Source organism: Poecilia reticulata, chromosome 6 (genome assembly GCF_904066995.2).
Source record: "Poecilia reticulata chromosome 6, P_reticulata-male-v2, whole genome shotgun sequence".
NCBI lineage: Eukaryota > Metazoa > Chordata > Actinopteri > Cyprinodontiformes > Poeciliidae > Poecilia > Poecilia reticulata.
In genome coordinates this window covers 9638132-9663999 of record NC_088835.1, presented here as the reverse complement: position 1 = coordinate 9663999, position 25868 = coordinate 9638132, and the positions used below count along the sequence as shown (strand labels likewise).

Sequence of the window (25868 nt, the reverse complement as noted above, 5' to 3'; positions counted from 1 at the left end):
ATTAGATGGAAAATATGAATAATATTCATCATAGACGTTCAATTGAAATGCCTCTACTAGATACTATTTACATTCATTTCTAAATATACGAAGCCTGGCTAAGCTTTGCAACCAACTTAGCCGACAGCGTGTTTATATTCAACCTAACCAAGTAAATACTGTAAACACAGACGCAGAAGTTTTATTTTCCATTCGTCTTTCCAAAAAAAATATTAGACAACTTTCAAGTCCTGCTACAGCTTTTCATGCTGTCCAATAACATGAAGTCCTAATTAAAAAAATAATTTAGTAATTTAACAAAACATTAAAACACTTTTTTTTTTAAATGATGTAAAAAAATTCTAAAAAAATTAAACGATTTTAAAAAATCTTTAAAAAAAAAAAAAAAGATTTTTTAAAATTTTTTATATAGCTGATACATTTTGGCCCATTTATCAGCTATATAGTGCTGTATATGATCAGTTTTGTGGTGCAGCCTCAGTCAGGGTTTTCTGTGTGCATTTCTTTGTGGTCAGGCCGACATATATATATAACTCAGAGGAAGGTGTGTGTGTGGGGGCAGGGAGTTGTGTGTCGTAGATTTTATTACATCAGGCCACATTAGACAGTAAAAGAGTGTATAAGAATCATAAAAACTCTAAGACAGAAAGTCCAAACTGAAAGCAAATGTTTTTGTTTTTTTTTTGTCTATCCAATTTGCTCTGTTTTGGTATTGTTTCCTAGTTTAAAATAAGTAAAGCCAATCTTCACTCTGCAGAACTACTGGCATGTTTTTTTGTGAGTAATGCAGTTTCAATCCATTAGTATTTTTCATTTTCCTCATTTTGAGAGTAAAGCTTTAGGAACAGTTTCTGTGGCTCAATGTTTTCAGTGATGCACTTCACTCTTTGGTAATATAAAGTTCCTTTGTCCTTCCTGTGGATGCCTATATTTAAATCAGAGGCTGTCATTGTCTCACACGATCAGCAGACATGCAAATAAGGTTGAATAGTGATCTTAAACAGGGTGCAGGTGTAAATGTGCATGACTTTACATTCCTTCTGTTTTATTTCTTTATTTTAGATGGATGGATGGATGGGATTTGCAACATTATTTTCTAGAAAAATCCCAATTTGTGAAAATTGGAGAAAAATATCAAAAATGTAAAAAGTGCATTTAAACCCTGAGTAAGTTTCTCTCAATTGTTTTTACTTTAAGCTGAAATAAATGACCACTTTATACAAATTCTCCACGCTATAGTTCATTTATACTCGTATTATATAAACAAACATGACTGTATTGCGTCATTGAGTTTTCTTTATTCAGACCAAATAAAGCCATTTTATTTTTCCCGATTCTCTCTGCAGAGTTTTGGTTGGTTTAATCTTTGTAATTGTTAGAGATATTGTTAAGAAGTGGCGCATTTAAACTGTAGAGCCTGAATCAGATGGTTTTTTTTTTTTGTTTTTTTTTTTTTTTATTTGGCCTTTGGGCCTTCAGAAGATAAGTACATAAAGATATGATAATCCTTCAGTGATTTAAAGATTCAAGCTGGTATTTTGAGTTGTGGATTTTCTGGCTTGTCAGAGACTCAAACTTACATTTTTAATTTAAAAAAAAAATTTATTTTTCTTTTATTTAATTTACACACTGTTGAAATATCTTAATGCAGTTTCTCAGAGTGGTGACACCGTCTCTAAATAAATCATCGCTTATTTCATTTCTGATTGATGGAAATTATTACGTTTTTTTATTTTGTCGCAAAAAATCTTAATAAAAATGACATTGAAGTTTGTGGTTTTAATGCAACAAAGTGAGACAACAATACTTTTGCAAACGGAAACACCAGGGGGAAAACAATGGCTATATCCGGTCAAATAGACAGAATGTGAAATATTCTGTTATCCATAATTCTCCATGCAAAAAGTGTCCTGTCAAGAAAAAATACTTTATGGGCTTTAATATAGCTGCTCTCCTAAAGTAAACCGTTTTGCTTGAGTACTGTGGAGTTTTTTATTTTATTTTTTATTTTATTCCACATTTATGTTACACGACTTAGAAATTAGGTCCGTGGTTATGAATAACCGGGAGCCCACAGTTCTGGCTGCCGTGTAATAATTTATTAGCGTTCAGCTTATGAAGCGCTTTGTTATGTTGATTTTGTTGCCTTTACTCTGCCTGATTGCTTACACCCATTCAACCCAAACTCTACAAGAAAGTCTCAGCTAAAACTATCCACCTTTTTATTTATTTATTTTTATTTTTTTCTAATTTTGCTCAACCAATAACTGTAAATAAAACATTTCTGGAAAAAAAAAGATCCTCTTTGCTTCACACAGATGCTTCATTTGCTCTGCAGCAAATGTAATTCCTACCAGGAGTAACTGAAGCTCCAGTGTTTCCTCCCTCATAAAGGAGCGGGAACTTGAGCCTCACCTTCATTTAAAATGAAACCCCTCTAACCGTTCTTCACTAACACTCCTTTAGGTAACTCTTAATTGTTAATGGCTATGGCTGGGGGCCACTCATTCTCCTGTTCTCTGTGGTGATCAGTGGAGAGAAAGGATAAAGACCAATGACAGCCTTAATAGGGCGGCTCTAAAGGGCCAGTTCTACATGGCACACAATAAATAATACACACACACACTCACACATAAACACACACACACACAGGGTTGTTGACTAGTTCATTTTGGTCGACTGTAATGATCCACATTTTTTCTTAGATAAAAATGTGAATGCAACCTCAGACTTGCATTCACCTAAATCTGGTTAAACCCCATTCTGAAGCTTTCTCAGACATCCACTGAAGTCAGCGATGCATGTCAGCTGCCAACCTATGAAACATCCAGCATGATGCAGAGACAGCAATATGGAGATGGTAAAAAATCAAAAACACAGCAGTCTCATATTCACCTTCTTCCGTTTATGCAGCATTGTAAAAATTAATCAAGTTTTTAGGCCTTAAAAACTGAATTTTTATCATGTGTCTTTATTTGTTATTTTTTGGGAAAAATATGCAAGAAATCTTTATTCTGTGTTGCAGTTCTGGCTTAATTAGGTGTCAGGATACTTGGATGTTTGAGTTTTGGGTATAATTTATGTTCCTGTGACAGTTATTGCCATATTTAGTTTCATTAGTTTTGTTCTAACTGCCTTTTTGTGTATGTTCTTTCCGTTGTATTTTATTTTCCAGTTTATTTCTTTTAGATTATTTGTCAGAATTTTGTCCATTTTGGTTCTAGATCAGATGTCTGCAGTCTGCAACTTCCACAGTGGCTCTCAAAACCTTTGGCGAGAAATGCAAAAATATTTCAGAAACATTTTGAAATGCTGAAGTTTTCTTTTGTATTTCAAAACAAAACTTTTAAACGTACACTGATAATGTTTTGTTAGAGCACATTTTTATTTGTGAAATCTCCAAATTGTGACTTTTAGATTTCTCAAAAATATTGCTAAAGTAGCGAAGTACATAATTTCTCACATGATGTACTCTTGACTGACCAAGAACTTTGAGATTTAGTTGGGAGATTTATCATTAACATCATATTGACATGTGATCAATATCAACAGGTGACAGAATATAGAATAATTTTATTGAACTCCACCGTAGGCAGAAGAAAAACTTTACCCTCTTTAATCTCTCACGGCCAGTAACTCAACTAACTGAGTCGCTCTTTGGTTGCCTAGCAACAACTTGATCAATCAATCAATCAAATTTTATTTGTATAGCACATTTCAGCAGCAAGGCATTTCAAATAAAAACAGCATGTGACAGTGAATAAACAGTTGGAAAGACAAAGAGAACTAAAAAAAAAGAGTAAGTTGCACAGCAGCAGTTTCAGGTTTTGCCACTTTGCCTCATACGTTCTTAAAAAACAAAAAAATGCCACCATTTTGACAGCTTTTCAAATACTTTGAACAAAAAAATGAATCAATCTATCCACTGATATGAAACGCTTATATCATGATCTGGGTTAGTTGTTTTTATTGTTCTAAAACACTTTGTCGTTCTTTCACCATTTAATTTTCTAGTGATAAGATCTGAAATTCTCTTTTAGTGGGCAAAAAAAAAGAGAAAACATTGTGTCATTTTCCTTCCACTTTGCAAAAAACACTGCTGATTTTAATTTATTAATCTGTCTCAATAAATTAAGATAATAAAACACTAAGGTTTGCAGTTTAACATAATAAAATGCATGCAGTGTGAATACTCCTGCATGTATTCTGTTATTCCAGCTGCATCTGTGTTAGCAGCCACAAGAGCCATCTGGAATAAAAAAGAAAAGGACTCCGGATCATTATTTTATACAAATCTATTTACATGTTAAGTGCTTCATCACTATTTAATGAACTAATACCCTAAGTCTAACTAAAGTAAATAATTAAGGGGAATTTAAGAAGCGTTTCAGTCGCAGCTTAAAGCTCTTCTGAGGGCTTGTTGATGAGTTTGCTCCAGCTTTTGTAGACAGACAGCGGCATCATTCATAATAGATCACAGAACTGAATGAGGGTCACTTCCTGTCCAACTGCAATGCACAGAAATACAAACGTACAGAAATACTGTTGTACTTATGTCTGAGTGAGTCGGGCTCGGTCGAAAACCTTTGGACTCGGGACAGCATATGTGGCCATGTGTCCAGAAAGAACCTTACGCAATGGAGTTGAGCATCGCCAGCACACACACAACCTGTGGCGGTGATCACACGCACGCACACGCACGCACGCACACACACACACAGACACCCAGATTTGGACCACTCCCTCTCAGTTGTTTACATAACCAAAAGGAAATAAAGATGCTGCCCTCCATGACTCCATCATGACCTTCCAGGCTGCAGTCAGTTCATACTGACACCTAAATGCGATGCAATATCGGAGCTGGTTGAAGCTCGTTTCAAGCAAAGAGGTTTGAGCTGAAAATCCTCCGAGGAAGTTAAATCTGCACAACACAAAAACCTGATCTTTGCACTATTTTTAAAAACAACCCGGTTCCCGTAATTATGAGTGCGTCACATAACATTGTGGATTCAGATTTCTTTTTTTTGTTCTGTTACAGCCTCTCTGGTTTGGAGTAGAGGATGAATGGCACCTGCTTTTCCTCGTGAAAACGCTGCCAACCAGATGTTGTCTGAAAGACTTGGATGTGTTTTTACATTTGGACAGATTACTGAAATAACTGCAGTGAATCCTCACTTTTCCATGCCCCGCTCCCATTCCCACCCCAAAGAAAACCTCTTTTTAAATGTTTGCTTACCATGAGATTACCATGCGAGTAAAGCAAACTGTATGCGTCACTTTCTGTTTACGCTAGGTTGGAAAATCTTATGTGGTCTTTTGTTTCTTTTACAGTGCAGAAAATTGTACATCCGTGTATCTTTAAAATTAGCTTCTACACAAGTTACATATAAGCGCTGGTTGATCTGGTTTCTTTTTATCACGTTGTAACAAAAACTCAAATCCATTATTATCATCTATTTTAAGGTAGCTTTGAGCCATTACCTTCCTACGTGATTCCTCTTGATTTTCATCTCCCTTGATGCTTCGTCAGGGCTTTCTCCCATTGACTTGGATTTCTCAAGTGAAATTTCAAACCGGCCAATCAGTGAACATAAGGAGAAGGTTTGATGATGACGTTGAATTTCTGTGCAGTTTTAGACTTGTACAAGTCTGGCTGTACTTTTAGTAATATCAGCGGAGGAACTGAACGATTCAGTCCGTGTTGGCCACACTTTCAAATATTGAATTAACGTTAACAGCCACGTAGTTTAGCTCTCTTTTTTTAAGTCTCCAAAATGGACAGTGATCCTAAACATACCAGCAAACTATTGTGAGAAACTTGTGGAAGGAAAACCAAAATGTTTGACCCCAGATCATACAGCATATAAAGGAGGCAAGGCTACTAAATAAATACTAAATGTATGTCTAAACTTCTGAATTTAATACAGTTGCATTAAATTATCTTTAAAATCTTTGGTTATTCTGATATTTAGCCAATAGAAATAATTGTGGTAATCATCATTAACATAGCAAAGGTAAAGTCTTAAGCAGTGACTGTAAACATCTGGTTTCAACTCTTTTACATTTAAAATTTCAAATAAATTACTTGTTACTTGTCTTTTTTGAGTGTATCTGACAAAATAAGTAAACACCGAATAATTTTTTTAAAAGGAATACTTCTCAACAGAAATAATTAACTGACTTTTTCCATTTTTCTTTTTCCAGTAGTCTGACGTCTTTAACCCAAAGAGAAATTCTGAGTCTGTTCTAGATCAACCAGGCGTTACTTTGCTGAACTTGGTCACAGAACGTGGTGACCAATCTGAAGGCTCAGATGCAATAACTGTGTTTGTGGCTGGACTCTGATGTAGTGTAATCCACCCTAAGCTCCTCTTTGCGTTTAAATGGGAATGGGGGGTCGGAGAAGAATGGAATGAAGGTCTGCTGTGCCTTTAGCCATGCTGTTTGGCTACAGTGTCTGTACAAGTGGCTTGAGCATGCTCTGGACTGTGAGGTTATTCCTCTGGTTTGCCCCAGATGTCCAGTTCAAATCTAAACTGGGGCCCAGCTGTGTAGAGTTGGACTGATTCTCATTGAGTTCCCTCCGGATGTGTTGTTTTCCACTTCACAGTTCAAAAACCTGCATGTTGGGCAAATGACTGGATGTGAACATGTGTTTTTATTAATCTTGTTTGTCTTTTTATTGGCATTGTGATGGACTGGTGTCTTTTATCCACTGGTTTCTTGGTTAAACTCCAATGTAACCTGAAATGACAACAACACCGAAAATGAACGAATGCACTTTGACCTTAAAAGTGGTCAACGGTTAAATGGACTGATGATGGATGCTGATGAATGACCAAAAAATATCCACTTTCTAATTTTGTGAACCAAGAAGAGACATACTCCAAATTATAACGACACAGAAAAGGGGTTCTACAGGGTGTTGTCTTTACAAATGTCAACCACGTTTGAAAATCACGTTTCATTTTCATGCCTCTCCCACTTTATGCTGGCGTATGATGAAATATCCCAATAAGGTACACTCTGGGTTCTGGTTCTAACATAATTTCTTTGTTGGCGTCTGCTTTTTCAAACTTCCATTTTTCCTATACAAGTCTTTCTCAGCCACAGCAATCTGAAAACTGTGACTTTAAAGGAAGTTGCTGATCCAGCTAATCATCCAAGATTAAAACCAAAAGACCTGTCTGCTCATTTGTAAAGCTATGGTGGTTTGCACCAAACTCTGCTGCTGCCCAATGAGGCTCTCACACATTGATATTAGCTAGAGTTTCAATGTATACTTGATTCCCTTACCTTCATTGGAACCCATGATGATAATAATAATAATAAAAAACTCTGGTTCTCTTTACATGCTGCGTATTTTCTTTATGTGCACAGTGAGGTCACCGTCTCTGGTATTTTGACGTTTTTAAAGCTTACACAGCCCGAGTGTCACTGCTGACTGAGAGGACGCTTTGGTGCGGCTCTATTTTAGTGCAGCTAGACAGATTTGCAGTCAATAATACTCACTAAAACCCCAGCTGTTTTGTTTTAATCAGATCCCAGGGGTTTTGGCCTGGCGAAACAAGGTTAGCTAATGGCTGCAGTCGTGTCTGCAGGAAAAAAAACCCAACAACAAAAAACACATCTCTGTGGTGTCAATGGTGAAATGTGTGTGTGTCCAACTCCTTACTATAACTGATAAAATATCACCGCTTTAGAAACACGGCAGGATTTACAACATTGTTGTCATGGGTAAAAATACATTTTCAGAGTTTTTTTATGGCATTGGTAAATGCTTTCTGTCAAGAATCTAAGGCTGGAGACAGACGGATTAATCGCAATTGATCAATTATTGAAATAGTCATCAATTAATTTAGTAATCAGTCAATTGCTAACAGACTCAAAAACATTGCCTTTACTGAAAAACAACACAGAGAGCAGTAAATAAGCCAAAACTGGACAAAAATCTATACATTTTGCCTTTTAGGTTAAAAACCTGTGTAAATATGTTCTGTCCAGAACTCAAGTGGCATAGTTTTATCTTTACCCGGTTCAGATCCTGTAAAGAAAACGCTAAATATCATTTGCTATCCAATTATTGGTTAATTGAAAAATAGCCAGCAGATCAGCCTGCACCGATAAAGCAGATAGGACTTAAGTCTTTATTTCGTTTAGCTGCAGACACATCCTTTGCTACAAATGAAGGCAGAAATGCTAAATTCACGTCTTGTTAGTCTTCTCATTTTGCTGATGAGATCCTGTTTGTACCTTGTCAGGTTTGCGTGTGCTATCAAGTTTGCCCCCGTTGTTGTACCTGCAAACCTTTACAATATCAATCCCTAGGACGTCTAAATGAAAAACAGATCACTCACTCTATATTCTTTCCTTAACTCTGGAAATAAAAAAGTCCTGTGGCTCATGCCCACATTGTATGTTTGATGGATTTATATGAGAAATGGCCTTAAATCCCTCAGTACCAGATGTTGTGCAAGCAGGTGTTTCATTAAAACCTCCCTTTCCAAAAACGTGACTGGCTGATGCTCACCGTAAGCCAAAGCTATACATCTTTCCTCTACATTTACCCAAATCTGTAGAAAATGCTTTAGATTTTCTTTTCTTTTCTTCAGTTTTTTTGCTTTGAACTGATGTCAGAGGAGGATAAGAGGGAGTAAGAAATGTGGTTTTGAGTGTGTGTCTCTGTGTAATCCCTATAGAGTTAAATCATAGTCCCATCTGGCCAGGAGGTCATGTGCGTGTGTGTGTGAGAGAGAGAGGGGAATCCTCCTTCTCCAAGTCTTTCTCTTTATCACTTCAGTTTGCGTTAACCTCGCATGGCGTGAAATTGTGGAAAGTAATCTGTCAAGCAAAGCACATCTTCTGCTTCCTGACTGGATCATCTGAGGATCCAGATCCAGGATTTGTTTCTCTTCCAGGAGAAAAGAAAAACTCAGTGGCTTGTGGAGTCTGTCTGTAACCTGATATCTACTGCATTGTGTTCCTCGCTCTCTGACATTTAAACAAAATATTTCACGTCTTAGGTAACTTAGGGTTAAACTGGAGTAATTGTTGTTTTTTTAAAAATAATTTTCCTTCAAATTCAGAAGTTTAAGTAAAATTCCTTCATCCTAATTTGAATTCTCTTCTAAACTGTGTGACTGGAATCAAACTTTTTGGGGTTTTTCCTCACCATCTGCTGCTGGAGTTTTGGCCCATTCCTCCTGACAGAAATGGTGTCACAGAGTCAGATTTGTTAGACCACTTTGCTCGTACAAAACTCTTCTCACAAGCGCAGTATTTCGTGTGGGACTGAGATCAGGCCATTCCAAAACAGTGTCTCCGTTTCCTTAAGTCGCTTTGTAACTAATCTCGCGGCACGCTTTGGGTCGTTATCCACTTGGAAGAACCATTTGTGTCCAGACCAACTTCCTGACTGATGCTGCGTTAATATTTCCACATAACGTTCTTTCCATATAACGCCATCAATCTTGTAAAGCGCAATGAAATGACTCTGTGCCGCCAGGCTTGCAGTTGTTTCCCTTGATCGTTTTTGCCAAACGGTTTAATTTTAGTTTCATCGCAGCAGAAGACAACGCCTGTTAAAATCAAGACCCTCCTCTCGGTGTTGATTTGCAAACACTTATTTGGCTGTTTGCTTTTGGAGGAATGGCTTCGAGGCCTTTCAGCTCATGTCGTCCACCGTTTCACTGCAGATAATGAATTTCTCACCGGCTTCGGCTTCAGTTGGGCAGAGTGTCGCTGGGATCAGTGACAAATTATCCCAGCTTTCTTTAAGGACCTTGAATTATAAAGGTCACTAAGGTTAATAGAAGATCAGCAGCTTTACCGCAAATTTTGTCTGATTTCGTTAGCTTTTTTCTTTTTTCTCCCCTGATGTCCCTGTAGTGAATTTGAAGTGTTCCTCAGATTGACTCAAATGTTGTGAATTAACCCACTGTCAACTGGGCAACCAAACTTGTCTAAAAGTTTATAAAATTATAAGGATCTCTTGTCATTATTTTTGGTAATTGGGTCACTTTTCATGGCCTAAAACACTAAAACATTCAGTCAGACTTAATTTCAGAGAATGGGGTGAAATTAAGTCTAAGACTGTTTCTTTGCAGTCTATGTAGATATCAGATTTCAACTACTGTCTTTTCCGCACTATAAGGCGCACCTAAAAACCTTCAATTTCCTAAAAAATGACAGTGTGCCTTATAATCCGGTGCGCCTTATATATGGACCAATATTGAGCCAAAACAGGTCTAGCAACTACAGTAAGCAGCCGCCGACTTCATTTTCGCCCGTAGAAGAAGCACGCGGTGCATGCTGGGATAGTTGTCAGAACGCTGTTTTGTTAATAAAGTTTGACTGACCTATCAACTTGCCGACCGTCTATGATCAGGTCATTTGCAGGTCATTTAGCACCACTTTCTCCACGAACATGCTGTGCTCGAACGGACAAGGGTGACCAGGGAGCGGCAGGGGTGGGGGGGGGAAGAGAGACAGAGACAGCGGCGGCAGCGTGTCGATTGGTCTGTGTTATCCAGAAAGCAGTTGGGCACAATATCGCAACACCAACCCCGTGAGTGAAACAATGACTGCTGCAGACTACTATAGAAAGCACTCGGGGACCATTTCTTTATTATTACACGTCCATATTTGTAGAGTACGGAACAAATCGCGTCCCGTATCGGTTCATTACGGGAAGGGTGGCAGCCCTAACCGTAGCGTCTATTCTATGCGCCTTATAATGCGGTGCGCCTTATATATGAAAAAAGTTTTAAAGTAGGCCATTCATTGAAGGTGCGCCTTATAATCCGATGCGCCTTATAGTGCGGAAAATACGGTATTTGCATTATCATGTCTAGGGCAGGAAAAGTGAAAACTCTTACTTAGTCTTCCTGACATGTGACATGGAGTCCTTGCAGCTCACAGAGTCGTAATGCATCCTGTGACGTGTGTGTTTTAAAGTGACTCTCATCTTCATGATGGTGCATGCAAATACTGCCAGTCATGTTACTGAGAGGCTTTTAAAAAGGTTTCAAGGATTATCCCCCCTCGCGTAGTGAAAATGCTCCTAACTGGGATTACTGTTAATCCTTGCTGTGCCAAGAAAGTTGTGTTAAGAAAGTTGAAACGCAGGCAGCCAAGAGCTTCTGTGGAAAGCGTGAAATCAGTTCAACGAGTTGTAAAATAGTAGGTAGGAACCTAAAAACACACCTGTGCCATGTAACGGTTATGTCTTTTTCTCTAAAATGTGGTGATAAATGACTTCAGATACAGTTTTGCCATTTGTATTTGTAATTTTTGCCATTTTGAAAGTAAACCATTTCAAAATATTTACATTTTTTTCACTTTTATTTTGCATGCATAAGAGTTCCACTCACCCCAAGAAGGAGTCGTCAAAGAAAATCACTGTGCCTCAGTTTTCTGCTGATCATCTTTGTACTATTTTTGGGATTTCTGATATTTTTCAACAGATTTTCCTGCCATGCTAATCAGAAGGCTTTCATCCAAATGCCTCATGTTGCACCTGCAAAGTAACTAACTGTGTAGTGAATGCCTGCCAATTATGTTTTAGCAAAAACGACAAGTGAAAACAGAAAGTGTTAGCTGTTAACTTTCTCCACCCTAGAGTGCACAGAATTTTACGCCCTTCATCCCAATAAGCATGCACTATGGAAAACGGAGTGAAAGTGGCTCGTCGACTAAACTCAAGCTTAGTCAATGAGCCACGGAACATTTTGTCTCACGTTACGTACAATTTCAGGTGCACAAACCTGCATGTCGAGACGAGACGCGACGCGACGGTGACCACAGCTTTAGCTGGAGGGTTGTTAGCAGCACATTTTTTGTAAAGGAGGCTGTTTATCACAAAAACGACTGCAAACATTTTCTTTGGAGTAAGTCATTGCTTGTAGGAATAGATTTCAGACATATGTGCCATCGTCCTGCGAAATAGATCAGTAGATTTTTAAGAAGTTAGTGAATCAAGATTCTGAACACCTTGACATGCACTGTTGTAATCACTCTCCACAACAATCTGCAATGAATGCATACACCAAAAAAACCTTCAGCCGTGACTTTATTCCGCTTTTTGCCTTCTGTTTTCCTTTACTTGTTAGTCAGGTCTTCCTCCTCCCCACCTTCCTCTTGCATGCTCTTCTTCTTCTTCTTCTTCTTCTTCCATCCTCAGTTAGGTTAGCCGGCCGTGTATGTTTAGCTCAGGAGGCCGTATTTGTAGACGATGTATGTACACTGACAGATGGAGCGTCTCGTCGGAATGTTTCACCGTTGCTAGGAGATGTGGAAACACCCTGTCAGCTAATGATACGGGCTGGTCGGTGAAAACAGAGCAAAACTGAGACGAAGCACCTCAAACTTCCAACTGTTGAAGGATTTATTCTGTCTTTTGGTTGGAGGCATTTTGCTTAAATTCATACCTTGCACTGCCAGGAGTTTTTATAACAGTAGGACAGTTTCCATTCTTTGCTTTGTCACATTATCCCATCTGGATTCCCTTTTTTTTTTTTTTTAAACATTAGATTGCTAGTTCTGCAAATGTGCATCATGAACTTCAATTTGAATTCACACAGCAAATAAGTTATACTCATCCTTACAAGCTAAACTCCAGGCCCAAACTGCAGCTAACATGTCTGCAGACCACACACATCCTGGTCACAAACTGTTCAGATTTGCCATGAGTATTTGTACTAATTCCACCTCGTCTTCCTCTTTACTAGAAACTTCAAATACACAAATATTTACAAAAAAAACCCCAAAAACTTTTTATTTTCCAACAAGTCTTTTTGTACATTGTTTTTAAAATGTCTTCATGGACAGTAAAGTGGAACTGAAGTCTGATTGCTTTTTGTGCGTGCAAAGCTGGTGAATAAAGCTGATTCCGATTCTGAAATGTTAATATTTTGTGCATCTTAAACTTTGGTGCAAAGTAATAATCGGTTTCTCTGTCTCTCTCCCTGCAGCTTCCTCATGGTCTTGGTGTGTCTTATCTTCAGTGTTCTGTCCACAATAGAACAATATGCAGACTTTGCTACAGGAACGCTCTTTTGGATGGTGAGTATTTTTGATATAGATCTTTATTTAGAACAACACATGGAGTTTAAGTCATTTCATAATGTCATGTTAATCACAAAGAGAATTTTTTGTTCATTTTAGGTCTTAGATTTCTTCAGAAGCAACACTTAATTTGCTTCTGAATAAATTATTAATTATTAATGGGATTAATAATGTATTTTTGAATTAGAAGAATAATCTCATATGTTTGTTCCTTTAAATTAGCCCGAAGTGACAAACAGTGCCCTGCAGACCTTATCAGATTTTTTTATTTATCAATCTGAGGAATGTGGAACAAAGTATAACGACCTACTTGTGTCACTGTAGATGGAGGAAAAGGAGTAAATTTGTCCCAAAACCTCAGAAATGTTTTAAATAATCTGAAAAATTTTCTAGACAATTTATGGAAGTTACTGAGTTTCAAAAGTCCAAAATTTTCTATAAAAAAAATCCAAAATGTTGTGATTGTCAGAAAATTTGTAGAAAAAAGTAGAAAGTTTTTGACTTTTTGAAGCTCAGAAAAATAATTTCTATTTTTCTCCCTCTAAATTATTAGTTTTCTGTTGTACAGACATTCAAAACACATGAAAAATGGATACAAATGTCACATTTTCTATTTTTTAAGCTCAGAATTTTTCTGAGTTTTTTCTACATTTCTGAAATTAATCTAAAAATGTCAGTTTTTTGGTGTAAATGTACTACTTTCTATTTACAATGCCCTAATACGCCATCATAGCAAAGTGGGTGATAGTTAAAACATTTACAGACTTAAGTTTGGTGGGTCTTCGTTTTGATCCATTCAATGAATCGGAGAAACGGCTCAACTAAATTCAAATGAGCTAATTAAAAAACTCTGACATCTCCAGCTGGAATATGTGAATTTTACTAAAAGTTTCTAACTCTAAGTTGATGATACTTTTAAAATGTTTTCTATTTTGATTAGAAAAATGTAACAGCTTTTAATCTAATTCACTAAATGACATTTTAACATCTGAAAAGAAGCTGAATATACTCTGTGCTGGTTTCACCAAGGGTTAGAACAGAAGATTTGAACCACAAACTAAATAAAACTCAATCTGGGTTTCTGCTCACTTACATATGTAAACTGAGTCAATAGTAGTTGTATTGGTGAACAGTATATTTGCTGTGCAACGAATATTGAAGCAAGTCAGGGGCAATAGAAATAGGAGCTTGCCATGCAGTACCCATTTTTCGCCACAGGATGGAGATGTAAGATTTTAGTTTGAGAAGATTGACCCTGCCGGCCATCTTGATCCTTCTAAAGATATTACTAAACTTAGGAGACTAATGACTTTTAGCTAACAAAAACAATCTGACACATGCTGCTTACACTGCACTTACCCAAAGCTCTTAATAGTTGCATGTCTTTTAAGGCTTTCATGGTCACACTCATATAGAACCACTTGGCTCCACACAGACTGCGCCTGCTGATACTCGCTGGTTAGATTGACTTCTTTGTGGCTTATTTGTCTATTAGGGCCCGCTAAGTGATGCAATAAATCGAGGCCTTACAACAGGTTGAGAGAAATTATGTCCGCCGTTTGGAAACCCTACAAAGAGCTTGCATCATCCGTCTCCTGCCAGCACAGAGGGAATATATAAATACACACGTAGCTCGTGAATGCATGCACACAGTGCGCACACTCATAGAAAAGCTGCACAAACACACACGTAGTACCTCCAGCCAGAGCCCAGAGAGGACACCGTGTTCTGTAAACTTTTGGTCAGTGCACTTTAATGACCTACTATCACACTTTTCTTTTCTTTTCTTTTTTTTTTTCTTGTTTGGTTTGGTCTCCCTAGACTGTCAGGTTTGACCTTTTTCTGCCGAAAGATCGCCCTATGAATGTAACGCTTGCACACCTGACTGCATGTTTATGTTTGCAGGATTGTAAATAATTGGATTAGGTTTAATATCTGTGGTAAAATAAGATATTATCTGCTTTTTCAATTTATTTTTATTACTGTGTGCAGTTTGTGCCGGTGTGTCCCGATGGGGAACGCTGGTGGTAGTAACTAAACTTAGAAAGTTCAGGGTCAGCTCACATTGCTGAATCACAGGCTGCTTGTTTTGGATGGCACAGAGGACATTAGTCCTTGGGGATATTTGGCCTTCGGGGCAGCTGCCAAAGTCAAGCTAGTCAGGCTGGGCAGCACGACACACACACACGCAGTCACACAAACTTCCAATGCATTATCTTGTTTGCCTTTCTCTTCTGCACTTATATTTGTAAAAAAATAAAAATACACGGGTTCAGGTTCCGCTGACTTTTGCAACCTTTTCACTTTGTTTGAAATGGCAGCTTAAATAAGCATAAATGCTGGTAATTAGATTATGTTGCCACATATTGCTGTAAACCTACAGCAAGACGAGAAGTGAGTGGTTTTTATAGGGATTAGTGGTGTTTTAAAAAGTAGTAAAGACTATTTCCTTTAGGTCAAATTCACACGTATCTATTAAAAAAGAATTAAAAGTAAGTAGTTTTTAATTTTAAGCTGAGTAAAGTTGAGATGTGTGGAAAAAACTAAAAAGATAAATGTTACTTTTATTGCTGAAGCTAAATTTTTCAGTTCAATTTTTGCTAAAATTTTTTTAATGTTTGTTTTTTAATTATTATTTATTTGTGTATTTTCTACCTTTTTGTTCTCTGACATGTATTTATCTTTAAATTAGATTTTTATTGTGCAGCACTTCGTTCAGCCCCACCATCGGTCTTAATGGTCTTTATAAATGTATTTTTTTTGGCATTCAAAACTAATTCCAGTTGATTACTGTTATTCATATATGTTAAAAAGTAATTATTTTTTTTATTAAAATCACAATGATTGGTGCCCTGCATAATGCATCCATGCACGCTTTCAATTCATTTGTGCTTTTATTTATTTTGACAGGACCTTTTGCTGAAAACCTTCCTGTTTTCCGGTCCGGGGATTTAAACGTGACATCCTGCAGATTTCTATTTTTCTTAGTCAGTGGCCAATAAGCTGAAGAAGAACCCATATTGATCCTGCTATATTAATCCCGAGTGAACAGGATGGTAACGAAGGTAAAATAAATCTCCAAAGCTTACGGTTGAAGAATCGCAGCAGAGAGAGGCATCTTGAGATCAATACGTCTAAAAAACTAATAAAAGCATGCCGGAAGAAAATCTCTGCATTACCATTAAAACATTTAATTGTGTGCTGTATGCTGTCTAATGTAGGCCTACTGAACTGTTTGGTCAGATGAGATTCAGATTATGCAACAAACACTCAGTCATGTTGGTTTGGCTTAAAAAAAGTGACATGATTAACATCGACTTATGGCTGCTGTCGAGTTTTCTCAAAAACCTCTTGTACTTTGGTGCAATGCTTTCCATCATAAGTTCTTTGAAATCTGAAATGAAAATAAAAATAAAAGTCTTAACAGAAAGCTAAATGTGGGCCGTTACTCCGTCTTTCAGCAGGAAATTGGTCCAATATGTTCGGCCATCATTGTGCAAAGACAAATCGTCAAATCTCCATCCTACCTTGAGAAACGTAATAGGGAAGACTGAGGGTTGTACTGTCAGCACAGGGGAGCTGTTTTTACTGCAGAATTGCAAAATAAAATATAAAATTTATTTATTTTTTTTAATTTGTTTATTTTTTGGGGAAATGTATAATTTCTTGATGTGTTTTCCCATTATCTTATGATTTTGCTCAAGTGTGAAATTTTTCTTCTGTGATGCAAATTATTTTAAGGCTTTAGTCTTTACTAGAGATGTCAGTTGCTAAGATGCCGCAGAAACTCAGGCATGATTTTATGAGTTAAATTTGTTATTTTGCAGTAAACAATGCTCATTGTTAATGTGTCGTAATGATCAAAACTGTTCAAAACCATTTAAAGCTGACCTAACGGGAACGTTTAAATTCAGAGAGGAAAACTTGTCAACATAATCATTCAGGTCAAATAATTTCCTAGTAAAATAAGAGAAGGATTTCCAAAGTAAATCTGTTTATAAACAGTGTAGCATTTAAATGATTTAGATAAATTATCACTAGGTTTGGAAGCATTAACAGGAAGCTGATCACGCTGAAGTTTATTACCTTTTAGGAATCGCACGGCGTCATCGCACAGCCCAGGTGGCTTTCTGTGTGCAACGTGTGTGTGTGTGTGTGTGTGTGTGTGTGTGTGTGTGTGTGTGTGCGCGTGTGCGTGTGTGTGTGTGTGTGTGTGTGTGTGTGTGTGTGTGTGTGTGTTTTCTCCTCTTTCCAGTGAGACACTATGCAGTCTAATCACATTTTCATATGATGCTCTTCTGATGTGCTTCGTCCTCCGTCCTGGCTTGATGAGATTACGGCCTCACAATCGGGCAGCTGTTTCCAGTAAACACATAGTTGCCGGTTTCAGCTGCAAACCCCCCCCCCAACATCTGGGTGACCCATTTTATGGAATTATTACAACTAATCTCTTCAAATTTCCCAAATTCATGTGTACCTTTTGACTTTTGGATTTCATCCATCTGTCATAAAGCTGAATAGGTTTGTGTTTTGTTTTTTTCTTTGTTTTTTTTGTGCGTGTGTGTGTATTTGTGTGTGGGGTTGTGCTTTAGCTACTGTCCAACTATGAAACTATCCTGCTTTATCACCAATAGGGAGCTCATTGTTATAAAAAATTAATTTACTGTTGAAGATTACTTTGAATTCACACCCCATTTTGATAATTTATTACATACAATCACAGGTTTCAACATGTTGGGTTTTGTTCTAGAATTTAATGCGAAAACAAAAGTAGTGCATGATTGTAAAATGGGAGGTAAATGAGGCATTGTTTTCAAACTTTTTGCAAATAAAAATAAAAAAATTGGTGACTTTTGCATTTGTGTTCAACCACCTTTACATTAACATTGCTAAGTAAAATCTACTGCACCTTATTTTCTTGAGAAGTAACCCAATTGGTACAATAGATAACTTTGAAGAGCATAGATTTGTAAGCGATAACCCAAATTTTAAACCTGTTTAAGCATGACCGCTCACCTAAACTGACGCAACAAGCAAGAAAATCTGTTTTCTGAGAGGAAAGTAGCACGAATGTGGAAGACGTTAATCTGATCAGATGAGACCAAAACTGAACTTTTTAGCCTCCACTCAAAAAGAGACGTGTGACGGAAAACCAACAGTTCACATTTAATTCACCATCCCAGCATCATGCTGTTAGCTGGAAAAGGGAAGCTTAATTAGACTCAGGACTTAAACCTGAGACAGCTGCAACGACAACCTACAGCAGGATGTCCACACATCCTTAAAAAGTCTTAAATTAATAAAAAAAAAAAAAAAGTAAGTTGGTCTTTAATTTGTTAGTCACAAGTCTTAAATCTTTACAGAACCATTTAATCCCGTATATTCTATGTATATATACGGTCCACCACAGGATAACATGAACAGTTTTCGGATTTATATTCGTAAAAAAAAGTTTGACAACCATTAATTATCACATTGCAGAGTTGCATCAATACTTTAGCAAGGTTAGGCCAACCAGAAATCTTTTGTTCCCCGACTGAAACGTAAGACTTCTCCTTCAGGAGGAAGACTTATGATGGACAGGCCATTGTTTTGCAGCCTGGTGCCGCTGTGTTATTGCAGCAGGGCTGTCGGTATTACGTTTCATACGAGGGGTGGTCAGGGAGCGGGCAGCTCAGGCAAGTGCAGTCAATAAGGAGGCCACCCACGTGGCCAATGGCTCCAGCAGGCACTATGGCGGCTAAATATTATGGAAAGACAGTGTCCAGGAAAACGATCTCCACCAGACACTGTTATTTAAGTCAGAAGCCCTCCAATAATGTTGAAAGATCAGCCGAATAGTGGGTACAAGCACAAAATCTTACCAAGTATTTTTGGTCTAGTTTTTAGTTTTAGACAAAACTAACTTACAAGCAACTTCAGCAAGAAATCAGAGCTTGTTTTAAGTCAATAATTCCTTAATACTGATTTTTTAAAAGTCAATATTTTGACTTATCTAGTGTCAGATTATTTCACTTATAACTACTGTAGTACTATCCTCATCAATATTAACGAATTAACTTAAAACTAGCTTCTATATCTTGCTGAAAAGTTTACTATAGATTAGTTTTGACTTATTTCAAGTTCACACTGCAAAAACATAAAATCTTAAGTATTTTTGGTTTATTTCCCAGTGCAAATGTCTTAGTACACTTGAAATAAGGCAAAACTACCTCAAAAGTAACTTTCCAGCAAGATATAGATGCTTATTTTATGTAATTAATTCCTTAATATTGTTGAAAAAGAACTTGACATTCTGTTGGCAGACAAATTAATTTATAACATGGTGGAAAATGTCTTGTTATAAGTGAAATAATCTGCCAACGGAACTGGTGCATTTTCATCAATATTAAGGAATTATTTACTTAAAACAAGCATCTTACAGTTACTTTGAAGTTGTTTTTGTCTTATTTCAAGCTTCCTGAGATATTTGCACTAGAAACTAGACCAGAGACACTTAGTAAAATCTTGTGTTTTGGCAGTGTAATACTAAGACAAGAGACTGCACAAAAATACTGGGTAAGATTTTGGTGTTTTTTCATCATATTCACTTCTTTTGTCAGTTAACTCCTGTAGAAACACCTGAGGTAAACCTTCACCCCTTCAACCGGTCGGATGCCACGTCTTCCTCAGGCCTCAGTCACTTCACCACTGACCCCTTCTCAGTACGACCTGTCATCAACCGTGTTATCACGCTCCATCTGGCCTGCAGGGTGGATGGGTGGTCTCTCTTCTTCTTCTTCTTCTTCTTCGTCTGCCTCACACACCTGTCGCTGCTCCCTCCGTATCTCATTGTAAATCTTGGTGATTGATAATAATAATAGCTTTAAATGAGCGTTGATGCTCGGCGCCGTTATCGCTGCTTGCAGGGTGGACTGAATTTAGCGTCTGCATCCCGTCGTCCTTTGTGTACGTTTTGCTGTTTTGTCTCTGAGCCTGTGGGTTCAGGTAACCCTTTCTGCATTGTGCTCCGCAGGAGATCGTGCTGGTTTTGTTCTTTGGCACCGAGTATGTGGTCCGGTTGTGGTCGGCCGGCTGTCGCAGCAAATATGCGGGCATCAAGGGACGCCTCCGCTTTGTCAGGAAGCCCATATCAATCATAGGTGCACCTGGCCTTTCTCTCTTTTGATCTCGCAATGAAAAGTGGTTTTTATATGTATACGTAAATCACCTAATTGGATGATTCCAGTACTAATTTAGTTTTTTTTGCCTCACGCCATTTTATTAAATGTCAAAGTTGAATTTTTGCTTGTTTTCCCGTTTCTTTCTCACAGATTTAATAGTTGTGATTGCCTCCATCATCGTGCTCGGCGTGGGGTCAAACGGGCAGGTGTTCGCCACGTCCGCCATCAGGTACCGAAGCGGTTTTTAGAAGCTGATTCACCGAGTGACACGGACTCGGATGAATGTGACCGACAAGGTGGCGCTGTGTTGTTCCAGGGGCATCCGCTTCCTGCAGATCCTGCGCATGCTGCATGTGGATCGACAAGGAGGGACGTGGAGGCTGCTGGGATCCGTCGTTTTTATTCATCGACAGGTGGGTGAAGGAGAAAAGTCAGAAAAGTCAAAGAAGACGCGATTCAAGTCTTACACAGTTCGATCTGTCACGTTTACAGTTCCTGGCAAATGTATTCAGACCCTTGAACTTTTACCAATTTGTAGATATTTCATTGTAATTGTGTGCTCTATCAACTTACTGTAGGTAGCATATAATGATAACAATTTCTTACAAATTAAAATCTGAACACTGTGGTGTGAAAAGGTGCAGAAAAAATTATTCTATAGTGTATTATTCTTTTCTGCTGTTCAAATAAAATATACTATCACAACTAATCGTGTAATAAGAAAAAGCCAGGCGGCTAAGCTAACTTAACACTGCTAATTTAAGTGTTTTATGCTCAAACTTATTTTTGTTTAAATATAAACTGATGGATTCTGATGCAGTATAGAGCCTTACAGACTTATTTTAAAGACATGCTCTATTTGTTTGCACTGTTTTTCCTCTGGTCAGTCACATAATTTACACAGAATTTCTAGACATTTTGAATAGAAAAGTTGTTTCTGAATCGAATAGTGAAACTAAAAATCGAAATGGAATCGCTAGACAGTGATGTGTATATATTTTTAGCCCTGAGTTGAACTTAGCTCAGCTAAAGCCTAAACTTTTGCCAGTTGTGACTCGAGGTTTTATCCACCTCACAACTGGATAATCGGACAAGTTTCGGATTTTAAGTCTTGGCATCATGTCTTGACTTGACTGGACCAACTTATGATTGTTATTCTGTTGGAAAGTGAGCCTATAGCTCAGTCTTAAGCTTTTACCAGCCTTTGTCTTCCATGTCACTGAATTTAGGGGCGTCCATCTGACCAGCTGAACAAAAAAAAAAATCCCCCTAGCATGATGCTGTTGCCACCATGTTTCATGCTGAGTAGGGGACAAAAAGTTGCTTGGTTCTTGACATAGTTTGCGGCAAACTCCAAATGGGGCACTTTTCAATATTTTCTTGTATAAAAATACCATATTTTTCAGACTATAAGTCGCTACTTTTTTCCTACTCCTTGAACCAACCACCAGGGGGCTCTCTAGCAAGAAGTGAATCATTGGAAGTCAAAATTGGAAATCAAAGAAGAAAGTGCTAATTTTCATTTAGTACAAGCACATGCTAGCAGCAGACACAACCCAGACATTTCTTCAGATTTACACCCTATGATCTTGAAAACCACATGAAGAAGTTCATATGATGCAGCTTTTAAGTTGAAGGCTGAAGAACTGGCAGTAGAGATCGATAGCCGCTAAGGTAGGCCTGAACGAATCCATGGTTTGGCGTTGGAGACGGAGGGCTGAGTCCTTAATAAATCCAACAGATTTCACAGACTTGTGAAAAACCGAGAGCAGCGGAGATATCAGCGGCTTATATCCCGGTGCGGCTTATATATGTACGTTTCCAGTTTTTATTTATTTACTTTTTTATTTTATAGATGCATCTTATAGTAAGGTCCGGAAAATAAGGTAGTTTAAAATCACACACTGTTTTTTGTATCGTATACAATCCCATTAAAATCCAATAAGTTTCTAACATGGCTAAACATAAAGAAGTTTAAGTGGGGTTTTTTTTTCTGTTGGGAACAAAAGGCGCAGGCATAACTATTGCTTGTACACCGAGTTAAAATCCCCATTAAATTTCCTCCTCGTGACATAATGCGGTGTGCGTGCGTGAGCAAAAATCTATAGCCGATCTGGCTTTATAAGGAGAAGAAAAGGAGCAGTCAACCTTCACCGCTGTTTTTCTTTCTCCTCTTTATCATCGTACACTTGTTTTAGATTTCTCTCTTGTCGATACACAATGGCGTCAGAGTAACGCTCTTTTCTTTAATCCCTGGAGAGCGCTGTGTTCCTTTCGTCGGGTCAAACCTGACATTCACGTCTTTGACACAAAGAGGTGTGGAACCTGACATTGAGCCTTAAGTGGAGAGGGTCATTAACCTACTTGTAAGAGTGAGTCTAATGTGATTCTTTGCCTTTTCTGTGTTGTTGGGTGATATGCTCCGTTTAGTCGAAATGCATTGCTCGTTAAAGAAGCAGATAGAGAAGGAGTGCCTTCAGATCTTCGCTGTTGCTCTCCACGTCATTCACACAAGCTATTTTCTCTTCTAGTGTCTAATTTACAAAGCAGGGAGCACTAATGGTTTACCGGTGCAGCGAGTGCGGACATGTGGCGGTGGCTCAGTGGGAAGCTGTCTTGGGATCTGAAGGTTGTGGGTTTGATTTCATCTTCCTAATGCCACATGTTCATGTACCCTTCGGCAAGGCACATCATTTCAAGTTGCCTGACTATCTGAGTCTGAATGTTCAAGATTTTGGTAAAAGTTGCTATAGTGTAAAGTGCTTCTGGTGGTCCCATTTACCATTTTTGCATCAGGTCATTATGTTCCATCTTTGAAAAGTGACTGCCAAAAAGAAAATAACACCCAATTTGGTACAAAAGTGAATGAAAGAAGGAAAAGCTCAGGCATCTGTATATGGAAAAACTCTCATAGGATACATAAGGAGACAATGCAGGTGCACGGTTTCCCCCCAGAAAACTTTTTAAGGCAGTCATTCATCCAGCGACCCGTTGTGTTTTTGAGTTTAATAACTGTTTAAAGTTGACAGGAAATTTGAAAATGTCACTTGATAATTATGTATTATTGAAAGATGGGGAAGATTACTACCTGAACACCAATTGTAAAGTCTTAAAACATGCAAACATTTTAAAAAGTCTTAAATAAATGAGCAATGCTAAGCCTGGTGGGGGCACAAGTAAAGCCTGGTGACCCGCCAGGCTTACAATACGCTGGGGAAAACCTGAGATGTTTGCTCTTGTGCGCCTGCAAATTAAAAAGAAAAACATGATAATTTATTCATTTAATTGTTTTCCACAAACTTAAAAAGCAATAAATAAAGTAAAAGAAAAGTATCAAGTCCATAATTAGTTTTCTTAATTGATATTTCACCTAAGAAATCAAGTGTGCTTCTTAGTTTCTGTCCCAGATGGAGGGGGGTGATGCGTTCACTCAAAGCCGAGCGTTAGAATCATGTCAAAACATTGAGCCTCCATTCTGTACTTTATTTCACTGTTTCTTCTCTTCCTGACTGTCGTTTTCCCTCAGGAGCTGATCACCACCCTGTACATCGGCTTCCTGGGTCTGATCTTCTCCTCGTACTTCGTCTACTTGGCGGAGAAGGACGCCGTGGACGAGGAGGGCAAGACGGGCTTTTCCAGCTACGCTGACGCGCTGTGGTGGGGCGTGGTAAGGCAGCAGACTGAAATATTTGTGTTCAGAGAGTCTTAGAGGATTCTTAAAGTAATAGCCCAAATGTTTCAGACCATCTAGCTAATGTAACAGTTTCAAAATGCAAAAGTTATTTTATTTATTAGGTGGTAAAAATCTATCCAAACCAGCTTGACTCAATGTGAAAAGTAATTGCATTCTAAGCGTAATGACTAGTTGTGTCGTAACAAATTACATCAAGTGTGTGCGATGGGTCACTGTGACCCAGTTTTCAAGTGTTTAAGGTCATGCTACAGCATTTGAATTGCATTTATGTCCAGACTTTAAGTAGGCCACTCAAAATCCTTCTTCGTCTTTTTCTTAGACATTAAATGCTGCACTTTTTTGGGATGTTTTGGCTCATTATGCCTCTTGGGCTCGAGCTTAAGGTCACAAACTGACAGCTGGGCATTTCTGCTAGAGAGCTGAATGCATGGCTCCATAATTTACAGCAAATCACCCAGATCCTGAAGCAGCAAAGCAAGTCCACACTATTACAGTACCACCACCTCTGAGATCCTCTAAGATTATTTTTCCTCAAATTTCATACTGGGTATCCATAGGAACTGAACCACATCACAGAACCAGACCCAGACAGGGAGAAGCAGCATTCAGCTCCACCATGTCAATGTCAAATTTATTTATATAGCACTTTAAAACAGGTATAAAACTGCACCAAAGTGCTGTACAAGAACGACAACACAAATAACAAAACGGAGCACAAAACAATACATCAATTAAATGCCACTAATCTTGATCAAACTTCCAAAATCCTTTCACTCATCATTCTGCAGAACGTTTTGCCGATATTTGTGTTATTTTTGGTCAGTAATGGTTTTGACCTTGGAGCTTCTGGCCATTTGTTGCCCAGTCTCTCTTTTTATTTATTTATTTATTTTTATTGTTGTATCACGAACAATGACCTCAGGTGCTACAAGTGAGGCCTTTAGAGTTGATGACCTCATAGGTCAAGCACTTCCTGAACCAGTGGAAATGGTCACTCTGTGGAAAACGGTTTTCACGGTGGGTCTCAAAGCCTTAGAAACGAATCTGAAACCTTTTCTAGACTCATCTGTTGAACTGCTTCAGCTATCGGACGACGTGTCGCTTTTTACTAAATGTCATCGGACAGCTTCTGTTAAAGCGGCTTCTTAACTCTACGTGCCTGGTAGAGCAATCAGGCTTCTGAAAACTGCTTTTGGCATTTAAGGTTATGCTCGTCTGAATTTTAAAATGAGTCTTTATGACCTGAGATATTTAGGTGTAACAAGAAAGCGACATCGGAATAAATCTGTACGGGAGAAATACGTTTTCACAGTACTGTGTAGCCAGAATCATGAATAATACGACTGAAGTCAGCTCCCTCGCTGGAAAGGTCACGACTAAAACGCAAAATCAAAACCAGAATTTGTTCTGTGGTTAAAGAACAAACTGTAAAATTACAGTTAAAAAGCACATTTAATTGAGAAATTGAACCTAGTCTGCGTAACTGGATGAGCGATCGTCTTCCTTTTGTTTTTATTTCCCGGTCGTTTTCTGTTTTATCGCGCAGGAGCGAGACAGAAACAGATAACCCAAACGTGTCGATGCTTTCCCCGATGCTCCGCGTCTCTTTCACTCCCTCATTGAAGGCTCGGGTTTCCAGAGGAGTTAATTAAACTTTTGAATTGAAAGTGCGGAATAATGAGAAACCTATGGCAGGCCTTGTGCAGGGGATCAGCCTGACACAAAGAAGACGGTAATAAACCATTCACCTCTTGCATCTTTGCCTCAAAGAACTTTTAGAGCACCGATATAAAGTGTCAGTTCCCTTAATTAAAACTTTAATTGCGGGGTTGCTACCTTTATGTAACACGGGGTTACAAGGGTCGTGTCACTCCTCCCCTGCTATGCGCAGGCTGTTATTTGTGATTTCTTCTTCTTCTGCTTTCTTTTTTTTCTGTTCACAGCAC

The 25868-nt window shown here is 38.1% G+C and overlaps 1 protein-coding gene across 2 annotated transcripts in view; it reads left to right on the top strand.

Annotated features, from left to right (window-relative positions):
* The window catches only part of kcnq1.2 (potassium voltage-gated channel, KQT-like subfamily, member 1.2), a 206465-nt gene that overhangs the window by 6395 nt on the left and 174202 nt on the right, over positions 1-25868 (top strand). For both annotated transcript variants that reach the window (XM_081607835.1, XM_081607836.1), the window contains exons 3-7: positions 12972-13062; positions 20081-20207; positions 20379-20457; positions 20545-20641; positions 23755-23895. In XM_081607835.1, the coding sequence (XP_081463961.1) occupies positions 12972-13062; positions 20081-20207; positions 20379-20457; positions 20545-20641; positions 23755-23895 (535 nt within the window). The remainder of the gene's footprint in view (positions 1-12971; positions 13063-20080; positions 20208-20378; positions 20458-20544; positions 20642-23754; positions 23896-25868) is intronic.